Consider the following 22915-nt stretch of genomic DNA (forward strand, 5'->3'; position numbering starts at 1 on the left):
ATTATTCCATACTGCTGCTGCAACTAATTTCCTTCAGACTATGTTGACATAGGGTTTCCCTGGTAGCTCAGCTGCTAAAGAATCCACCTGCAATGCAGGAGACCCCAGTATGATTCCTGGGTTGGGAAGATCCCCTGGAGAAGGGATAGGCTACCCAATCCAGTATTCTTGGGCTTTCCTGGTGGCTCACATGGTAAAGAGTCCACCTGCAATGCAGGAGACCTGAGTTCAATCCCTGGGATGGAAAGATCCCTTGGAGGAGAGCATGGCAACCCAATCCAGTATTCTTGCCTAGAGAATCCCTATGGACAGAGGAGCCTGGCAGGCTATAGTCCATGGGATCACAAAGAGTCAGACATGACTGAGCAACTAAGCACAGCACACATGTTGACAATCAGTAATTATTTGATTATTATTTATTGTTAAATACTATTATTAGTTTTTTATTATTATGTCTTTTCAGAAGAAGGTGGCAATGATCACTTCTGAACTGTTCACCATTGTGTCTTCAAGATGTCTAACACTAGAAAATTCTCAGTCATGAATTAATCTGACATGTATATTTAATATGGTGTTAACTAGTCACTGATGTCTTACCTTTATGGGGTAAATGAAAAAATGAAGAAAAGATGAACCTTAATTTTGCTAATTATTTTCATTAATATATCGTAAAACCATTGCAATGAAACCAGTCTGGAGGCTGTGTACCATTCCATCTATATTCTCAGAAATAATTAAAAAGTAGCTAATGAATTCTCTTTAGGTGAGAAAATATTTAGTAAGAAAAGATAACTGAGACAATATAGACAATGTGGATCTATATTTGGGCTAGCTCTTCTCACCAGGTGGGAGAACAGCAATAGGGTTCAATGTTCAACAGTTTAACAATGCTTATAAAATTGCATATTTCACTGAACTAAAACTATTGTAAGTATATAAAAGTATATAAAATAAAACTGTGTAAACTAGCAAACTAATGGTAGTGACCTCACTTTTATATAGAATTGTATAAGCTAATTATAGAAATAAGAGTTGTCACATTTTTAATTTTTTGACCCATGAATTTTTGATTAATAGGAACTTTTAAAGGTGAATAATGTTGCCAGGTTGAAAAATAGTAGAGTGAGAAATAGGAAAGCAGCCCTGACATCCAGAAACTGGTCTAGCACTCACAACTGAATCAGGGTCTCCTGTTAGATACAAACAGTCTCACAGGACACCAACATCAGACTGTCTCTGAATCTGTGATGAGACAAAAACAAGGTTATCTGTAACCAACAAAACACCAAACACTGACCTCTCGGCTAAAATGAAGACTTGCTACTTCTTTACCAATTATAGTTTTACCCATACTCTAGTCACGCCTAGATACCCAATCATAAATTTGCCCCACTTCTCATCCCCTTCCTGCAAGCAATCTAGAGCAAATTTCACTTCCTTAGTGCGTGTGTGCTCAGTTATGTCCGACTCTTTGCAACCCCATGGATTGTAGCCCATCAGGTTCCTCTGTCCATGGAATTTCTCAGGCAAGAAAACTGGAGTGAGTGAGTTGCCATTTCCTTCTCCAGGGGATCTTCCTGGCCTTCCCAATTGAACCTGCATCTCCTGCATTGACAGGCAGATTCTTTACCACTGCACCTCTTGGTAAGCCGTTCCACTTCCCTAGAACTTAGGATTTGGGCTTTGAATGGGTAATTTTGAAGAAAGTCCACTTCCCTAGACCTTCTCCAAAATTACTCATTCAAAACCCAAATCCTATAAGAGGTTCTTTCTACCATCCTGTTAACACTCCATGGTTTTTAAGGATATGTGTTTTCTTTTTCCAAAATGAGTAATAAATCAAACTTGTTCAATTCCAGGTGTGTTCCAAGGGTCTTAGGTTGAAAGGCATTCTGGAGAATTATATCAGATAATTCTGGATCTAATACCATAGATGATTCATATTAATCTTATAGAGAACTAATAGCTTGGTTTTTTGTGTCTCCACCACCTCTATTCTAATTGCTTTAGAATTCTTGGCAGGAACCAAACTCACTGATAAGAAAAAATTTAAGTAGCTTTGGAATTTCAAAGTACATTTCTAAGCCTATTGGTGTTATAAATCCTAGAATATCACAAGAGTGGTTAAGATCTTTGTAAAAAGATAGCTTCAAACCTCTTCTCCTGTCCTTTGTGATAGGTGGATTGTAATGGCATCCTGATTAGCAGAACTGGTTGGAAATTAGAGAATGGGATACAATATTGAATTACAAAATCTTTGGAAAAGTTCCCTCTATGAGTCAGTCTCAGGACATTGTCTGACATTCAAACACAGTAGACATCATGTGGTCAATAAATCTCTAAAGATTATTCAAGTTAATTGGGCCTTTTTTTTTTTTTTGTAATTTACCTTGTATCTAAAGAGAGCTACCTTTATTGTGAGGATGAAATCTGAGTAAACAAATTTTCAAAAAGCTGCCTAAAAATGCAGTTAAGGCAACAGAAACTCTTCAAATATATGACTTCCTGAGAAAAACAAAATTAGTGTGCTCTCTGACGATAAAATGAGATATGAATCACTGAAATCAAGAAAAGCTGGAATTAAAGGTAAAGAGCCATTTAGTGTGATCTTATGCTCATCCCATTGTGTTTAATAATATTCAGGATTCTGATGAAAGATCTGATGGAAAGTTTCTGACAGCAAATGATATTGCTCCCAAGGCAAATGTAGATCATGTTTGCCACATATATAATTATATAAATGTTTTTATGAATGCTTCTCAACATAGGACATTTAAGAAGGTTCAGTTTACCAAGTAATCTTGATTGCTGATCTGGTCCATCATAAATATTGAAATAATCCCATTCACAGTTCCAAGATTCTTCCATTATAAAATCTTTAATCAATGCCTTCATTTTATTTCCAGATATAGAATAAAAAGTCCAAGTGCAGTTCAGCATATTAGGATAAATGTTAGGATAATTGGGAGATGTGATCTCAAAAGAACTAACTGCAATCAGATCCAATATTGGACACCCTTGAGGCAAAAAGAAAAAAATATTGTATGCAATAGTCAAGAAGCTGAGTTACTACTTTTTGGATCTGGTTTTAATGTCTACAACAGGTCATTAAAACCTTAAACTTCAGTGTACTTCTATTAAGTTATATTACTCTTTCTTTACTTGCATAGCTTCTTATATATGGTGACACAGAGTATAAATGACTTTTGTTTTGAGAAACTGACCGTTCCCAAAAGAAGACAAAGTTCTGTGACTTTAACTCACAAACTATGAACCACTAAGTCACCCACATATACATTGTGATGTAGCTTTGTTGCTTATCTTTAGCACACAATCTTCTAAACCCCTGAGTAAATTACATACTTCTAAAATTCAGCCTATACTAAAAATTATAACCATTTTTTTTGGTAAGGAAATTTGGATCACTCTCAGATAGTTGAAATCAAGATATTAAGGTTCACAAGGGCCAAGAAGCTACTACACTAAGAAGAGAACTGAGGAATTTAATGACATTTTGGATTTGCTCCAAATGCTCTAGGCATTATTCAATATAAAATTAATGCCACCCCCAAATTGATTTACTTCATCAATAATCTTGTCATTTTAGTTAACTGTGCAATGGCCCAGCAAAAAGAGAGGGTGAAGGGTGTCCAAGCACAATCCAGAGGAAATAAAGTATATGGAAAGAATGTTAATGAATAACAGAGTTAAAATAGGGGGATCTCATAAACAAAACATGTATTTCTTACACAGTAATCAGATAAGGTGCCACCTTCTTACTCTCTACTCTCTGATCTGCCCTAGGTCTCCATTACCTCCAAAGTTTGACACTCAGAAAATTAATATAAGTTCATATCTCATTATAAAGCAAATAGAATAAGGACAAAACACTTAGAAGTCTTTGATAGCAGCCAAGGTATACTTATTCCTAAACAGTGTTTAGCAGAAGGAAATTCCTCACTATATTTCTATAATATCAGGCAGATCAACAAAGCCAATTCCTTACCTCCTTTATCCTCTTTACCATTAACTTTAATGTTTCCTCTCATGGAACCTAGATAGAATAAGAGAATTCTCAAGGTCAATATATCCTAATTAATGCTTTATATTTTTTATTCTTTTGTTTAAGTGATACACTTACATTGGAGAAAATTTCCAAAAGACAGATTTAAAAAAAGGAAATAAAGTCTCCTGTAATCCCATCCTACAAGTAACCAATACTCATATTTTAATGTTAATCTGTTTTTCTCTAAGCTATAGTATACATTTTTTTAAAACTGTATTTCACTTTACATCATTGTAACTTCCCCCAATTGTGAACATTTTTCCATATGATTAAATATTACACACATATTTTAATGGTTCACATAGATATTAATGTTACAGTTTCCACTGATATATTTTGATTTGTAATCTCATGAGTATGAATGATGAGTCAGACCTTTTAAAAAATATTTATTTATTTATTTATTTTTGGCTATGCTGGGTCTTTGTTGCTACATGGGCTTTTGTCTAGTTGCAGTTCATGGGCTTCTCATTGTGGTGGCTTCTCTTGTTGCAAAGCATGGGCTCTAGGGCTCGGGTTTCAGTGGTTGTGGCATGTGGGCTCAGTAGTTGTGGCTCCTGGGCTCTGGAGCACAGGCTCAATAGTCGTGGTGCACGGGCTTAGCTGCTCCACGCTATATGGGATCTTCCCAGGTCGGGGATCAAACTTGCATCTCCAGCATTGGCAGGCAAATTCTTTATCACTGAGCCACCAGGGAAAGCCGAATGAGTCAGATTTTTAACAAACTTCACATACAGGGTGAACCTATAACATTTCTGCTGTTGTTGGAAAAATGTCTGTGCTAAAGGTTGTTTATGTTTATCTGAAAACAGAAATTGAACACGTGTATGAAATCTGCTTAGCTGATGCGTACTCATTCTTTAGCTCTCAGCCAAAGGGATTTTCATAAACAAGTCAGATGTATTTCTTACTCATTTACTAGGTAAGGAGCTACTACCTTACTGCCTACTCACTAATCTACCCCAGCTAGAATGTCATTTCCTTTATTCAAACAATTATTGAGCATCATCTATTTGTAGGCATGGTTGCACAATTTGGAGGGAACAGCAGGGGGGTGTGCTTGGTGTGGCTGAGCAACAGCAGAAAGGCTGGTGTGGCTGGGGAAAATGATTGGAAAGGTAGTCAAGGAGGTAGCCAAGAGCCAGATCATACAGAATCTCATGTGGTTTAGTCACTAAGTCGTGTCTGACTCTTGCGGCCCCATGGACTGTAGCCCACCAGGCTCCTCTGTCCATGGGATTTTCCAGGCAAGAATACTAGAGTGGATTGCCATTTCCTTCTCCAAAGGATCTTCCCAACCCAGGGATTGAACCCATGTCTCTTGCATTGCAGGCAGATTCTTTACCAACTGAGCTAATCTCAAAGGTCACTGTAAAGCCAACTAAGAGTGAGCTGGGAAAACATTGAAAGGTTTTAAGCAGAGGAATAACATGATGTAAATTATTTATTTAAAAATGATTATTTTGGGGCCTCCCTGGTGGCTCAGTGGTAAAGGATCCGGCTGCCAATGCAGGAGACAGGTCCCTGGTCTGGGAAGATCCCAAATGCTGAGGAGCAACTAAACCTGTGTGCCACAACTACTGTGCTCTAGAGCCCCAGAGCTTCAATTACTTAGCCCAGATACCACAACTACTGAAGACCCCTTGCCTAGAGTCTGTGCTCTGCAACAAGAGAAGCCACCGCAGTGAGAAGCCCACACACTACAGCCAGAGAGTAGCCCCTACTTGTCACAACCAGAGAAAAGTCCACGCAGCAAAGAAGACCCAGCACAGTCAAATAATTAAACAAAAATTTTTTAAATATTTTAAAAATGATCATTCTGGCTGTTAAGAGTAAAACAGACTAAGCAAAGGCTTGTATCAGAACATTATGGTGGAATTGTTGAGAGGTAGTTGGATTCTAGATTAATTTTGTTGTAGGTCCACAGATAAACTAAATCTGATGACAGATGTGAGAAGAAAAGTCAAGGATGAACAATATAACAGCTTGAACACTTAATTAGTAAACTGCAGTTGTTATCTACTGAGGCGGGGAAGACTGGTGGAGGAAGAATTTGGAGATAGAGGTAGGAAATCAAGAGTTGCATTTTGGTCATGTTAAATTTGAGATGCTTATTAGATACCCAAATGAAGAGGGAGGTGATTGGATATACAGTCCTGGAGTTCAAATTAGAAGTTGGAGATATACTTTGAGTGTTATCTGTGTAAAGATGGCATTTAAAACTAGGGATTGGATGATATCGCTTAAGAGTGAGTGTAGGTAAAGAAGAAAACAAAGTCAAGGACTGGGTCCCGGCACACCTCAGATTTTAATGGTAGGAAAAATGAGTAGCAACCAGCCAAAAGACTCTAAGGAGACCAGTGAAGAAAGAAGAGTCAAGTAACAGGGGTTTCCTGGAGGCCATGGCAAATGAAATTCCAGAAGGAAGAAGAGGTCATCCATGCCAAATGCAGCTGTTATGACCGAGAAGTAACTGTCGGATCTGAATTTGTGGGGGTCATTGGTATCTTTGGCAAGAACACCATCTGGGGAAGGGTAAGAAAGAAAGCCTTATAGGAATGGATTCAAGAAAAAGTGAAAGGGTAAAAGGGGAGAGAGTGACTAGAAATATGTTTGAAGGTGTTTTGCGATAACAAAACAAAGATTTCCCAGAATTCCATGCCCATCCTTTACCAAACTAAATAAGATCCCTCTGTCAAATCTTAATATAGTCATTTTTTCACTCTATATTTTTCTGAGATTATTTGATTAGTTGACTGAAACAAAAATGCAAAACATGAGAGCTATGAGTTTTGTTTCACATAGGGTCTTACGGAGGACTATACCCATGAGACAACCTCTCAGTAGCTCTGAACAAGCTGTTCCAAAGAGGTAGGGGGAAGAAGCCAGTCTAAATGTCATTTTGGCTAGGGGAGTATGGACAGTTAAGCACATGTCTTGAAAGAAGATTACTGCTGGTCACAAGGAACAGAGATCTCATGCTAATGATTTTAGTGCTTTTACATGAAAATATGAAATCTGAGTTCATTAAAATTCTTCCTGAAATACACATCTAGCTATGTAAGCTGCCTGCTTGTTCTAAGCACAGAGCATCCTGTTATCACCTTAATTTCCTCTCTCTGAAGCACAGAGTGCACTGTCCATCAGCTACTGCAGTGGCCTAATCCTGGTAGAACTGGGTGATAAGCAACACTCTCTGTCTTTCTCTGTTTACAGATATTGACTATCTCCCCACTAGACTGTCCACTCTTCTAGGGCAGGGACAGTCTTGCTCATCACTGAATCCTCAGGGCTTTAAACATGGCGTAGCATAAGTTTAAAACCATTTGCTGATAATCTGAATAATTAAAGGCTTAAATGGGAAATTTGATTCTGTTTATGTTAGCCCCTTATGGTACACCTTTCACTTATGTAATTTGAACTTGATGCAAATCTTCGTTTTCTCCATCCAACATTTCTCACATTACCAGACTAAGAAAGTAAAAATTTTTTGTAGAAATAACTCTCCAATTATATTTCAATTAACATTTTTAATGTGTATGATTCGATAAATCTTAAGAACTAGAGCAACTCTAATGTTTAATTCAGAATTAAGCATAATTGCAAATGTTTTCTTCATAACACCCAATTTCCATAATTTGCAATACTTCTCAATTTTCATAATGCTATCAGCGCCTTCACCCAAACTATAGGAATGCTGGGCAAAGCATATTTGTCAATAATCTGGTTACAACTAATATATATGAACTATCCACCAAACAAGTTTTAAAAAAGGAATCAATTACTCTTGATATTAGTACATTAAGGAAACCAATTTCAATATAGAAAAATTACTTGAAACTTTTAGGCTAGGGATAAAAAATTCCTACTGTATTGTTATAATATTCCAAGTATACAGAAAACTAGACAGAATTATTAGGTACTATAATAAAAACTGAAAACTTTGATAAATGTTATACTTTATGAAGGTTTACTTTGATGCCTCCACAGATTATAGAAGTTACAACCTTAAATACTATCTTTTTCTTCTCTTCCAAAGCTTACAAATGAAATGAAGAACAAATTATTTTATGACACATATTTTCCAATAAAGCATAATAAAGCAAAAACATACACATATAAATATGAAAAAAGTAACGGACTTACCAGACATATGAAAAGAATATCTCAAAGAAAATTCTTCCATGGCCAAACTTGCATTGTATGTGAAAATCAACATCATAAGAGGACCATGAGACTTTAATGAAGGTGAATCTCCTTCACATAGATTTCCTAGCCAAAAAACAACAAAACAACCCCACCCCCGCAAAACAACATTCTTAGCATTCATCAAGGTAAAAGTTATTGAGCAAAGTAAAAGGAAAAAATCCTATTTTTAATACAAACTTATACTTTATCTACTACCAACAATTTAATAATGGGAAATTAAGCAAAACAAAACCCAATTAGAACAGATATGTCGTAGATTTCTGAGTATAAGCAGTTCTAAGAAAGTGGTTCCTAACCAACTAGGACACTGTACCCCATTCTCATAATGTCTGAAATACTTAAGTAGATCTTTTAAAGCTATATAATATAAAAGAAGGTAACATGGTCTGGCTAGGTCATCAGGGAACTAAAAGATATTTTGTCACCAGATTGAAATAACCATACATAAAGGAGTATATTTGAACTTTTGTTACATACAACTTTCATTTATCCACAGCACACCAAATGAATAAGAGGCAAGGTACAGTAATTGGCATAAAAGTCAAAACTGCTAGCTGGTCTAAATGAGATTTTTTAGGCAACAGTTCTTAGAGGTCTCCTGTAAGTCAGAATCCTAGGGCTAATTAGTAATGGTTTTGCTCAACCTCCCGTTGCCCCTGGATTTCTAAAAGCATCCTTCAGAAGATAATGGAGACTGATCTTTACCCATGGTTCTCTCTCTTGTGAGGCTGACTGGTAATAGCCAGACTGCTGTTATAAAGTTCTCTGTAACTGCTACCCTATGAATCTAGTTCAACTTCTAGAATATAATATTTTTCTTTCATCTTCTGATTTTTATAGTTTTCTTTATGATCAGAATGTTTAATCCTTCACTAGAGAAAATCTGGACAATTTAAAAAATAATTACTTATAACCTTGCAGTCCAGAAATATCCACTTAAACATATTGGTGTGTTTCTCCCTATGATAGGGACAGAATGGGATGATCAAATAGTGAGCACAATGGTGAGTTCCCCATTAGGAAACTGTAGATAGAGAGGGAACTACAGGGGGCTTTCAGAGACCACAATAAGACTAATGATCATTCAAGAAAGTAATAGGAAAATTCTGAAACAATGTGGGCTTGCTTGACTCATAAAGCAAAACAAGTCACTTAACATCAAAGTCATATTGGTAATGATAAAATCAAGCTAACTTCAGTTCAGTCGCTCAGTCGTGTCTGACTCTTTGCGACTCCATGGACTGCAGCATGCCAGGCTTCCCTGGCCATCACCAACTCCCGGGGCTCGCTCAAACTCATGGCCATTGAGTCAGTGATGCCATCCAACCATCTCATCCTCTGGCGTCCCCTTCTCCTCCCACCTTCACTCTTTCCCAGCATCAGAGTCTTTTCCAATGAGTCAGTTCTTCACATCAGGTGGCCAAAGTATTGGAGTTTCAGCTTCAACATCAGTCCTTCCAATGAATATTCAGGAATGATTTCCTCTACGATTGACGGTTTGATCTCCTTGCAATCCAAGGAACTCTCAAGAGTCTTCTCCAACACCACAGTTCAAAAGCATCAATTCCTCAGTGCTCAGCTTTCTTTACAGTCCAAATCTCACATCCATACATGACTACTGCAAAGATCATAGCCTTGACTAGATGGACCTTTGTTGACAAAGTAATGTCTCTGCTTTTTAATATGCTGTCTAAATGGGTCGTGGCTAACTTAGGAACAAAACCATGCAACAGAAACAGAGGACATGCCCACAAACAACAAAACAATGGCAGCATGAAACCTACATCCTGCTCAGTAAGGCCAGTGAGTTAGTAACCCCCAAAACATGTTCTTTGGCCTAGACATGCTCTTTGCACAATGCCCCCCAGACAAAAGAACAATAGTAGAAAACAAAGCCTACAAACTGCCCAGTGATGTCATCAAATTAACGACCACCAAAACAGGCTCTGTGCACACAACAATTTATGGAAAGATGACTTTTCACAATGAAAGGCCCTCACTGTACTGAGACCTGAAAATATTTTTCCTAGTGCTCTGATAGTCGAAGTAAACTTCCCTGCCTACCTGGGGCAGGAAGCTGATGACGGAAGTTCTACTTTCTTTCTACTCAATAAATACAAAGAAGATCTCCCTCCCCTCTCTCTTTCTTGATTACAAAACAGTAACCCATTGAGTACTCAGGCAGCACAATGCTTGTCTTCCCACTTGTGAACCTTACAAATGTCCTATTCTAATAAATCCCTACCTATCAATCACTTTGCCTCTCACTGAACTACTTTCTGGGCTGAGACATAAAGGACTGTGGTGCCAGAGCTCTTCAGAGCCCTGGAAACAACACCCAATGTTTCAACTGGTGACCAGAGCAGGATTGTGGTAAGATAAGAAGGTCTGGGGTCGGGTACTAGTAGGGCCACGGGACACCACAGGTCAGAAGTTCTGGGGAGGACACTCCACTGACGCCAGCCCATTTCAGTCAGGCCAATCAACCCCGAGAGCTTTACGGCTCTGACTGGATTCTGAGATACAAGCTAGGGAAACGATGATATGGATGTTTAAAGAACTGGAGAAATGATGACAATCAGTATGGGTTGCCATGGAAAGGTAGTATGGAAATACAGAAAGAATCTTATTGCTGGTGCAGGAGACAAGGGAAATGGCATGTGAAAAAGAAGGAATTTCACTGTCTGGGTTGCTTTGACCAGGTTTGAGCCCTGGCTACATAGATACATACCATAGCAGTGGAATGGCTGTGCTTGTACACATCCAATCGCTATATGATGTTGCAGGATTTAGCAATCTCTACTCTTCTCTTTGACCCTGAGATTTTCCTTCTATGCTATCTGTTCCATATCTTTTAACTCCAAAAGACCTATATGATCACCAAGGTGTAACAATTCACTCTTCTCTCTCAATTTGGCAGGGAAGCAGCTTACAAGACTCAAAGTACTATTCCTTAATTACTAGGAGTGCCCAGTTGAGGACCTATCAAGCCCTGATGTCAGTCTTCTCCTCCCTCCAGGCCCTTGCAAATGTTAACCCTTTTATTTCTGACTTGCAGCCAGACAAGTTCCAGATCATTGTCAGCACCACTGGGGACATCTTCTGTACTATTCCTTTGTGGCAATTTCTTGGGCACTAACATCTGGTTGGGAGACTGCTTTGGAAGGGATACCATCTAAAATCATAACTGCCAATCTTGATCAAATTGCACAAAAATAAAACTTATGGATAGCCCAGGAAGCAGAGACCTCTCCTCAGGTTTGGGTCTAAGATGGTCAAATTGAATGAATCCCAGTTGACATCCCTCTGGGACATGTACTCCAGGACTGGAAAAAAAAATTGAACAAGATTTGAAAAAGAAAAAACTTCTCAGCCTATGTAACCAGGTTTGGCTGCAATATAAGTTAGAGAGCCAAGAAAAGTGAGCACCGAACAGGTCTCTAAATTATAATACTATACTACAACTAGATTTATACTCTAGAAGGGAATCAAAATGGGGTGAAATACTACATGTTCAAGTTTTTATGACCTTGTATTTGGGAACTGTAACTGGAAGGGATCTAATATATGTGTAACCCAGAAGGCTAATTTAAGGAACCAATCAGATGACAGTTTACCTGACTCAGTGTACAGGGCCATGCAAAGACCAGACCCCCCACAGAAAGAAGCTGTTGCTCCTGAAGCAGCTGTCAGCCCAGTGGGAGTTGTTCTGCACCCTCCTGGAGGAGCTATTGTGCCAACAGAGGTTCTCAGATCTGAGACAGCTACTGCTCCAGCTGAGGCTAAAATCCCAGAGGAAAGTGTGTGCAAAGGTGAGAAGAGGCCACCACCATATTCCAGAACTCCTTCTCTGTTCCTCAAGTCACCCAAGGAACACAATCTCAGCCCAGCTAGCACCCATAGTGGCCCAAATTACCAGCTACCTGCCCCTACAATCTTGCCTCTGAGCAAAGTTCCTGATGAGAGTCAAGGAACAGTAACAGTCCATGGGCCCTTTTCAAAATATCTGCTCTAAGTCTGGCTGGGGATAAATTGGGAAGTTTTTCTGAGGACCCTGTAATTTTCACTAAGGAGTTTACCGGGTTAATGAGAACTTTTGATCTCACCTGGGGAGATTTACAGATTTTTACTATCCCATTGCTACATCCCAGAGGAAAAACAGTGTATAATACTAGCAGCCAGGGACAGTGCTGACCAAATGGCAACTAGGCCCCAACAAGGACATGCAGTTCTTCAAGTGGGGAATGACACTGTCCCTGATGCTGATCCCCAGTAGAATCACCAGATGAATTCTACTGACAGGGACAGATAGGACAATATGATTAACTGTTTGATAGAAGACATGAATGGTAAAGTCTGTTTATTATGAGAAAGTAAAAGAAGTCCAACAGGGACCAAATGAAAACCCTGCAGTTTTTCAAGAGAGATCAGAGGAAACTTTTAGAAGTATACAAATAAGGATCCCCTTCCCCCAAGGGACAGACCCTTTGTCCTTTTGGCTATGCATTTCAAAGCCCAGTCTGTCCCAGACATCAGGCACAAAATTCAAAAGGTATCTGCTGGTCCTCAAACCCCTATGAATGATTTACTCCAATTGGCTTATTCAGTTTTCATTATAGGGATGTGGCCCAAAGGGCTGAATGCCTGCAGAGAGACAAACAAAAGGCTCAAATGATTACAAAGGATTTGTCCACTCAGGGACCACCAAAGGAGAGGCCAGGTTTTTTGGGCCAATCTGACCATGGTGGACCATAAGGCCCATGGGTACCCAAACAAAATCACTGTGCCCTGTGTGGACAGAAGAGACACTGGAGGAAAGACTGTGATCAATGTACCCTTTGCCAACAGTCAGTGCATGGGCAGAGGGGATACGTCAGTTGCCAGCAAGTGATGGGGGCCATTAGACTTCACAATCTGAAGATAGAGGGGCCTGAGGCCAGAAGTGGCTCTGCCTAGAGATATCATCTATATAATTAATGCTGAGCCTGGGGTAGTCATTGAAATAGCAGACAACTTGATAGAATTTCTTATAGACACTGGTGCAACCTTCTCAGTCTTAACCTAAAGGATTGGAAATCTTAACAATCATAAAGAATATGTAATGGGAATATCAGGAAAAAGACAAGGGTACACTTTCCTAGAACAATTTATATGTAACATTCATGGCCAACTACTTTTACATTCCTTTTTGTTTGTGCCTGATTGTCCCTTTAATGGGAAGAGATTTATTAAATTAGTTAGAGGCCACTCTGTTCCTAAAGGGAACAACGAAACCTTGTGTCACATTGTGCTTAGTCGCTCAGTTGTGTCTGACTCTTTGCAACCCTTTGGATTGTAGCCTGCCAGGCTACTCTGTCCACGGGAATTTTCAGGCACTGGAGTAGGTTGCCATTTCCTCCTCCAGGGTATCTTCCCAACCCAGGAATGGAAACTGCATGTCCTGTGTATCCTGCACTGTGTATCCTGCAGATTCTTTACCTGCTGAGGCACCAGGGAAGCCCTTAAGGAAAAGTTATTTGTCACCAAATGATTTTAACAGAGAATGAAAATGAACAGACTGAATCTACAACTGAGATAGAAGCCCTAGTAAATCCTGAAGTTTGGAACATTGAGGTTTCGGGTTTAGACAAAGACATCTGACCAGTAGTTATCAAGCTAAGACCTGGATGAGAATATGCCTGTGAAAAACAATATCCCCTAAAGCTAGAAGCCTAGAGAGGAATTTCTCCTACAGTGAAGAAGTATGATTCATATGGATTATTACTGGTACCTTGTCAGTCACCATATTATACTCTGGTATTACCTATTCTTAAACCTGTTGGAGACTATCGATTTGTACAAGACCTAAGGGCTATTAATGAAGCTATTGGACCCATTGATCCTATTGTGCCTAATCCTTAATACTATCCTAACTCAAATCCCAGGGGAAGCCAATTGGTTTACTGTGTTAGATTTAAGTGAAAGTGAAAGTCGCTCAGTCAAGTTCTACTCTTTGTAACCCCATGAACTATACATTCCATGGAGTTCTCCAGGCCAGAATACTGGAGTGGGTAGCCTTTTCCTTCTCCAGGAGATCTTCCCAACCCAGGAATTGAACTGGGGTCTCCTGCATTGCAGGTGGATTCTTTACCAACTGAGCTATCAGGGAAGCCCAAAGGATGTTTTTTTCTGCATGCCCTTGGCCCAGGAACCTCAATTCCCTTTTGTCCTTGAGTGGACAGGCCTAGAAACAAAAGAAACCTGATAAAACACCTGGACTAACTTCCTCAAGGATTTAGGGACAGGCTTGAAAATGACACCTAATGGTTTCTATTAGAGCTTTAGTCATACTTAAAAAAAAATAAAATAAAATATACTATGTAACTTTTTTATTTCAATCTTTTCTCTTAATATCACAGTAGGATTTTCCTGTCTTCTAAAAAAGTTAGGTGAAAATATTTCATTTAGTGGTGGTATAACATTTTATCCTATGGATTTGCTATACTTTTCTTAACCAATTTCCTATTTTGATCCTTTTTTGGGGGGCCATTATCATAAATAACACTAGCTGAATGAATATCTTGTACATAAATGTAAAGTATATTTCTTAAAAGTATGGATAAAAATAGAAACACTGAATGACAGGTTATAGATTTATTGCTTTTGAAAAACATTTCTCTATCTTGCTCCAGAAAGAAACTATATATTATACCTAAACAACATGAAAATGTCTGTTACACTGCATTTTATTTACTAAGTATAATCATTCTTCAAATATTTTTGTCAGTTAAGTAGGTAAATTTTTTTTCATTTATGTTTTAAAAAGGCTAAGTATTTTTTTCTCACAGGTATTTGCCTATTAATTGCTCATTCAGATCACTTGCCCATTTTTATATTATTGTGCTGCTGCTGCTGTTTGGTCACTCAGTCGTGTCTGATTCTTTGTGACCCCATGGACTGTAGCCCACCAGGCTCCTCTGTCCATGGGATTTCCCAGGCAAGAATACTGGAGTGAGTTGCCACTTCCTTCTCCAGGGGATCTTCCTGACCCCAGGGATCGAATCCACGTCTCCTGCTTGGCAGGTGGATTCTTTACCATGGAACCACCCTAGGAAAATAGTAATTCTGAATTGTATTTTAAAATCAGTTGGTTAAAGTATTATTTATTGTACTATTTTTAAATTGTTTTATATTAGGGATCCTTTTGATTCTAAAAGAATGCATCTGTGCTTTATAATTGTTGAGTCACTGTTAATTGTTATAGGGCTGATGATTCAAGTGTGCTTCCTGTGACAAACCATTTCTAAGTTTAACTGACCATACATAGTATTCCCTGAAACAAACATTCTAACAAAGGTAGTTTGCTATGCACACACAGTTTCAAGTCAACAATTCTAGAACTATTAAGCTTTTCACTATTATAAGAAAACTGCCCTTCTTAGTAAACGGATGGCCAGATTAACTTCATTGTGACAGAAACAAAATAAAGAGAGATTTAATTTAGATTGTATAGTAACTGATATATAAATATTCATTAACTTTCCTTATCGATCAAAAGAGGTTGAGGGTTAATCCAGTGCTTTTGCAAAATCACTTGGGTCAATAGTTCACAATTCTTTAGGAAAATGAATAAAAGACTCAAAAGCTTTGGGAACTCTGGTTTTAACCTGACATTTTTTCAATGCTAAATCAAATATATTTGGGCCGTCATAATTTTTTTTTTTTACATATTTGGGCTTTTCTAATACTGATTTATACACATCCCTTATATTAATTACCTTAAACCTTTCTCAGAGTTGTTGAAAATCCTCGGTTACTTGTTTTTTATTTTGCTTCTGTTGAAGGAAGTTTTTAGTTACATAGGAATTTATTGATAATTTCCTGTTGTCTTCAATTGCTTTTACATTAGAATCCTTCTCCATCCATAACTAAGATAATTGCTGATTTTATAAACTTTTAATGCCTTAAGAAAAATGCTTAGCTGTTTACTCAACTGTTATATGAGGTGATGGAGAATATAATTTATATTTCCCTCCCTGATCTGCAATGCAAAATTTATCACATTTAAATGCCTTATAGTTTCTTGGGCCCCTTCTGGTCTACTCATGTGTGTCTCTTTTGTACCAGTACTGCTCTGTTTTAATTATGGTTACCTGAAAGTATGTTTTTATCTTGATAATTCACCTCATCATCTGGTCATTTTTTTCCCCCAAAACATTTTCAGCTAGTTCTAGTTAAGGATAAACTTTAGAGTTACTATCAATTTCCTCCTTGCTCTCCAAAGACAATTACCATTGGGATTTTGCTATATTTTTAAATTAACTTGGGGTGGATTAATGTTAATTTCATCTTCCAGTTTTAGAACGTGGTACTTTTCTCTATTCAGATATGTGTGTGTGTGTGTGCACATGTGCACAAGTATAAATTTCATATTTGTGCAATAAAACTCACATTTCAAGGTTATTCCTAGCTACATGGTTTTTGTGACTAATTATAACCAAAATGATTTTTACATTATAACTTCTAACTAATTTTTACTTGGATGGTTTTAAGGATATGATTATTTTATCATTGATTTATATTTTTTTTTCCTAATTTGACCTAGCTTTTATTTATTTTTTTTTTTAGGATTTACTCATTTTATTATAAATTCAGTATTTTTTTTAAGTTTTTTTTTTATTTAATTTTATTTTTAAACTTTACATAATTGCATTAGTTTTGCCAAAAAATAATACATTTTCAATATTAAACTATTTGTGCATTCTGGGGATATAGCATTGTTGACTAAGTTTAAAATATTCATTCAATAACCTATTGACTTCAAAAACTGAGTTAACCACTAGAAGCTGTCTTATTTGCAAAAATTGAAGTAGAGTCAAAAACTTTTTGTGGAAGAAGATAGGAAATAATACATATACTTTATGAACAAATTCTAAGTGAAGAACAAATTATAAGAACAACAGAGATACAGTTCATCAATATTATAAATTATAACTGACATAGCTAATGTACTTTTTTCCCTTTTTCTGTATTTCTTTGTTCTTTCAAACCTTGTGTTCTCAAACACTCCATTGATGAAGGGACAATAGGGTAATAATAGCCTAATCTTTTCTTCTAAGCAACACAATTTAAAAATACAAATTTAGAGGTGTAATTCTAATTCAAACACTGCAGGTGCTTGGTTTCTTTTATATTGATTAACATGCACTCTGTCATTTAATTATCAAAGTAACCTCATGAAGCAGTTCAAGTTACAGGTATTCTGTAAGGCAAGAAAGCAAGAAGCGTAGATAATTTCCAAAGATACTAGCCTAGATGCTGCACTCTCCCCACAGAAAGCTATGCCCTTCTAATGTTATGTAAAAGCTCCATGTTTACTAATATTCCCTTAAGTAGAAACACAAAGATTGTCGATGCACCTATTTCTGGGATGTTAATGTAAGCCTACAGAATGAAACAACAGTGGTTTAGCAGTTGGCTGTTTGATCAGCTCTGGCAGGACTCTACCAACGTGGAGAGGGACACTGACATCTGGGTCCTTCCTAGAGAGACAAAGGCCAGCAAAATGCTATACATCTTCTCTCTCTGGGAGTCACCTTGTTTGTTACATTAGGCATCTATATCTCTGACTTAGGCACATTGGGAATTTGTAATACCCATGTACATGTGTGCTAGTGATGCTGTGTCTTTTTGCTTAAATCACATGAAAAGTTACAGGTAGTTATTGTCACGTTACCAGTGAGGACAGTGACTAATTGAGAAAGCTTCAGGAACATTCCCAAAGTCACTAAATTACCAAGTGGTAGAACTGCAATCTACTGGACCCAGGATCATCAGATTTCAGAACTCCAGGCTGCTATATCCTAACTAATTGAGCAACTTTGGTCACCCAGCCCAAACTTTGTTTCCATTTCCCTTTTCTCTAGTCATCTTGCTCTCAGTCAGGTGTGGCCATGTGAAAAATCTGGCCAAAGTGACTTAAATCTGCTACAGGATTCCTGGAGACATATTTGCTTTCTCCATGGTGATAACCCTTCCCTGGGCCCTTTCTTCTTTTCTCTCCATTGTAATGGCCACAACTGAAATAGCCATGATGGAACCACTAGGAGAAGGCCAAGAGAACTGCAATAATTCCAGTCTTCACAGAGTTGAACTGTTGAGTTGGTGGTGCATCTGCATGCCTCAGCATTTCTCTTTCTTTCACAATAATGAATTTAAGTCACTGTAATCAGGTTTTTGACTACTATCTAATTAATAAGGCCATTTAATGCCTTCCCTGTGATATTATTTTGCCTGACTAATATAGGAGATCCAACCAGTCCATTCTAAAGGAGATCAGCACTGGGTGTTCTTTGGAAGGAATGATGCTAAAGCTGAAACTCCAGTACTTTGGCCACCTCATGCGAAGAGTTGACTCATTGGAAAAGACTCTGATGCTGGGAGGGATTGGGGGCAGGAGGAGAAGGGGACAACAGAGGATGAGATGGCTGGATGGCATCACTGACTCGATGGATGTGAGTCTGAGTGAACTCTGGGAGTTGGTGATGGACAGGGAGGCCTGGCGTGCTGCGATTGATGGGGTCACAAAGAGTCAGACATGACTGAGCAACTGAATTGAACTGAACTGAACTGAATATTATACTCTCAGTTTTCTTGTGCTACATTTGTCTGAGACTGTTTATTCATCCTTTATTTTTAGTATTTCTGGCCAAGTTTAATCTATGTATGACTCAAGTAAACAGCACATAGTTGGGTTTTGTTTTTAACTTAATCAGAGTATTAGGTTAATTTCAATTACAAATATAGTAACAGCAACAGGCTATTTCAATATCACATTTAAGAAGAGACTAATTTATGTCATCTGTAATTCACACACTGAATATAAAATGATCTAAGAATATTTTACAACAGAAAATCAATAGCATAGTTCTTCATGGGAAATTGGTTACCTATTAATTTTTTGCCTGATCCAAATCCTTCATAAACCCACAGGTCACCCTGACAGGCCAAGGGCACTGGTTGCTTCTGGAAGCTGATAATATCAAGGCGAATGATATGATTTATAGGGGCTAGTAATCTCCAGTGGCAGCTACGGCACAATGAAAGAAAGTTAGAAATTATTTCTCAGTAGCATATATTGTTATTTACTTTGTTCAGAATTTAATGCATCACTCAGTGAGTCACTGTCATTGACTGCACCTGCTTCTTTTGTGCTTAGGTGAAAGAAAATTTTAAACTATAACAGTAAAAATATTCTCTAATACTTTTGAATTTGTCAAAAGTTTTAATCAAATACACCCATTATGTGAATGGCTGGTCAAGCACATGTGTTATTCTAAATTCTAATTGGCAATCCATAAGAGTTAACAAAGTTTTCCTGTGTCAATTTGCCCTAAACTTCCCCAAATCATACACATTTACTTAGGATTGATACTATATGAATCTCCACTTTTTGTTTCTCACTTTAAGTTTATTCTAATGTTTAATTTAGGAAAAGTTCTCTTTTTACCGTGGCATATTATATGAACCACTTATTGAGTATTACTATGTGCCAGAAGGTTTTACATACATTATTTCAATCTCCAAAGCTCTTTGATAGAGATTCAGCTTTTCACTTTACCTAACAAGTGATCTCTTTTGTTGGGAAAGTACAGCTTATCAGCAGGGGTAATCTCACATTCAGGTTCTGTATACTTAAGACTTCAAATCAGGTATTTTCTCAAAATCCATTCTTTCAGGAAAGCAGGTGGGAAATAATTCCTTAAACAGATTACAAATGTTGCTGCTTGTCAAGTGATCATTCAAAAACTTTCATTGTAATACAAATTCCTTCCTCACCTCATAATGGTTCTGTGAAAATATCTCGGGAATTGTATGATCCCTGCTGGTTTGGTCAGAATAACATCCTCACAAGTGGCCACATGCTCTTGGTTTGAACTCTGAAGAGACTGGGTGCTTTTACTGCCCTTTGGACCTAGAAATAAAGAAGAAAAAAAATGAGGTAAAACTAATTTTTAAGAGGCTTGTTATATGCCTTTTCAGGTCAGAGCTATCAGTTTTCCTCCCTGTTTTAGAAAAAGTTAACAGGAAGTGGTTAGTTTCACTAAAAATTTCTCAATCTGAAATATTCAAAGGTTACAGAAAACCAGCACCTCTCAAATTATATTTGGCACAGCCTAGGGTCTATGGAAGATAAAGAGGAATAACTGTAGATGATGTAGGTTCCCTACACAAGTCCATTTAAAAGCAGTATTCTTTTTAAAAAATTTTAATTCAACTATAGTTGATTTACAATGCTGTGTTAGTGGCTGGTATACAGCAAAGTGATTCAGTTATACATATATATATATGTGTATGTGTGTGTGTATATATATATATATATATATACACACACATTTTTTTCCTATTATGGTTTATCACAGGATACTGAATGTAGTTCCCTGTGCAATACAGTAGGGTCTTGCTATTTATCTGTTTTATATATAATCGTCTGTATCTGCTAATCCCAAACTCCTAACTTTCCCCTCCCCCCATCTCCCCTTTGGTAACCATAAGTTTGTTTTTTCATGTCTGTCAGTCTGCTTCTGTTTTATAAGTTCATTTGTGTCATATTTTAGATTCCACATACAAATGACATATGATATTTGTTAAAGCAATATTTATACAATAGTTCTTTAGGAAAACAAATTTTATATGATATACATGCTTTTCTTTTTATTTCTCACTTAACTTTTTTCCAGGTATGTCTCTGCAATTCTTTTTAGTACCAAGGAGAGAAACTAGTTTTTGGTTACCTATGCTCATCAAGAGTCAAAAATCTAATTACATGTCTGAAAATGTAATAACTCTGAATTGCATAGTTTACATTTATAATATCAGCCTCTACTATTTTTTTAGCTTGTCCTCAAAACTCATTCTAACCTTTTATTTTTATAATATCACTATAAAGGGAACTCCTGTAGAGATAAAAATTGTCTGGAGCTAATCAGCCAGTTAAGATTTAGAACCCAAATCTTTTAATCCACAAGGATAATGGTGGTAGGAAAGGCTAACTGTGGTATAAAATGACAATCACAAAAAAATATTACTTTGCAGTTAATATATTGTATCGCCATGTCCACGAGTCACAATTCTGAATGATGTACAAGTCAGTCAAGTTATTCACTAAGTAGATTTTCTCTTGGATCAGACCAAAATAAGATAATTTAAAATGATTTTCCCTTCAAATATAAACTCATTCCCCACAGAAACATAACTTTTCTTACAAAACAGTGCATAAGTTTTGAAATATCCCTAAAAAGAAAAACACTGAGTTTTTTTTTTAATTTATTTATTTTAATTGGAGGCTAATTACTTCACAATACTGTGGGGGTTTCTGCCATACATTGACATGAATCAGCCATGGGTGTACATGTGTTCCCTTGTCCTGAAACCCCCCTCCCACCTCCCTCCCCGTCCCATCCCTCTGCATTTTCTCAGAGCGCTGGCTTTGTGTACCCTGCTTCATGCATCAAACTTGCACTGGTTATCTATTTCACATATGATAATATACATGTTTCAATGCTGGTTTTAACTTTATAAGTTAGAACATACCTTGGACTCTAAAGACAATATAATTTATGCCAAAAGCACCTTGCACACTGGAATGAAATGTCACCCTCACCAGTGGTCCAGAGCTCATGAAAACCACTGGATAAAGCCTTCTTCCGCATAATTTACCTAGGTTAAAAAAAATCAAATTTGATAAAAAAGAATAACATTTTAAAAAGTTTCTCTAGTTTAGGCATGGCAACTAAACTCCACTCTGCAAATTGAGGAACAGCATTCTAGAATTCAAATGACTTGCCCAAAGTCACGGACTAGGGGGTGGGGAGTTGGGAGCAGAACCTAGGTCCCAAAATTTAATACCTGTTACAGTCTGCTATGTCCCATTGTTCCCATGAAAGACAGGCGGTAGCACATTATTTTATCTTTAATATGAGGCTGATATGCCATTTCTCTCCTAGGAAAGTAACCTATTTATTAAAAATACATCACTGTGAAAACCCATGATGGAAACTTTTTCTATGTGAAAATTTATTCTTTCCCTACAGCCAATCTTCTTTTGATTGCTTTACTTTGAGAACCTAAGTCAAAGAGAATGTAAAATTATAACCATAATTCTAAAATGATTCACAGGTCTGATTAAGAAGGTATAGAAAGAACCCATGAGTTTCTTAGAATCAAACTCACCTACTATTAAGAATAATTCCGTGTCTTTCTGTAATAATTATTGAAATGTCATCTACTCAGAAAGCTGGTTATTCTGCACCCAATTCTATGGCATCTGCAATCCCATATGCTTTTTCTCTCTCTTCCCACCTCATTTCCCCTTAGTCCTTCTGTCTAATGTATTATATATTTTATCATATTATGTGTCCTTTCCCCCCTAGAATATATGGTGGTAAGGGCAGGGATTTTTTTGTCCATTTTGTTCACTATTGGATGCCCACAACCAAGAAAAGTCAATCCTTGACCCATAGTAGGTGTTCCACATATATTTGTAGGGAGTAAGGAAGGGAAAAGATTATTTACAAGAAGAAAAAATCATTAGTTGGCATAATATATTAGAGTAAATGCTGCTGAAATACTATTTGAAGAATGAGCCAATATTTATTTGTA

General features: G+C 37.3%; 1 protein-coding gene across 13 annotated transcripts in view; it reads right to left on the minus strand.

Moving 5' to 3' along the window:
• LOC102404700 (ovochymase-1) overlaps positions 1–22915 on the minus strand; it is a 96252-nt gene that overhangs the window by 14885 nt on the left and 58452 nt on the right. For all 13 annotated transcript variants that reach the window (XM_044941302.2, XM_044941301.2, XM_044941298.2 and 10 more), the window contains 6 exons: positions 21848–21973; positions 20093–20228; positions 19204–19343; positions 8213–8338; positions 4007–4054; positions 2793–3017 (listed from right to left, as the gene is read on the minus strand). In XM_044941302.2, coding sequence (XP_044797237.2) covers positions 2793–3017; positions 4007–4054; positions 8213–8338; positions 19204–19343; positions 20093–20228; positions 21848–21973 — 801 coding nt within the window. The remainder of the gene's footprint in view (positions 1–2792; positions 3018–4006; positions 4055–8212; positions 8339–19203; positions 19344–20092; positions 20229–21847; positions 21974–22915) is intronic.

The sequence above is a fragment of the Bubalus bubalis genome, chromosome 4 (genome assembly GCF_019923935.1).
Source record: "Bubalus bubalis isolate 160015118507 breed Murrah chromosome 4, NDDB_SH_1, whole genome shotgun sequence".
In the NCBI taxonomy this organism is placed as follows: Eukaryota; Metazoa; Chordata; class Mammalia; order Artiodactyla; family Bovidae; genus Bubalus; species Bubalus bubalis.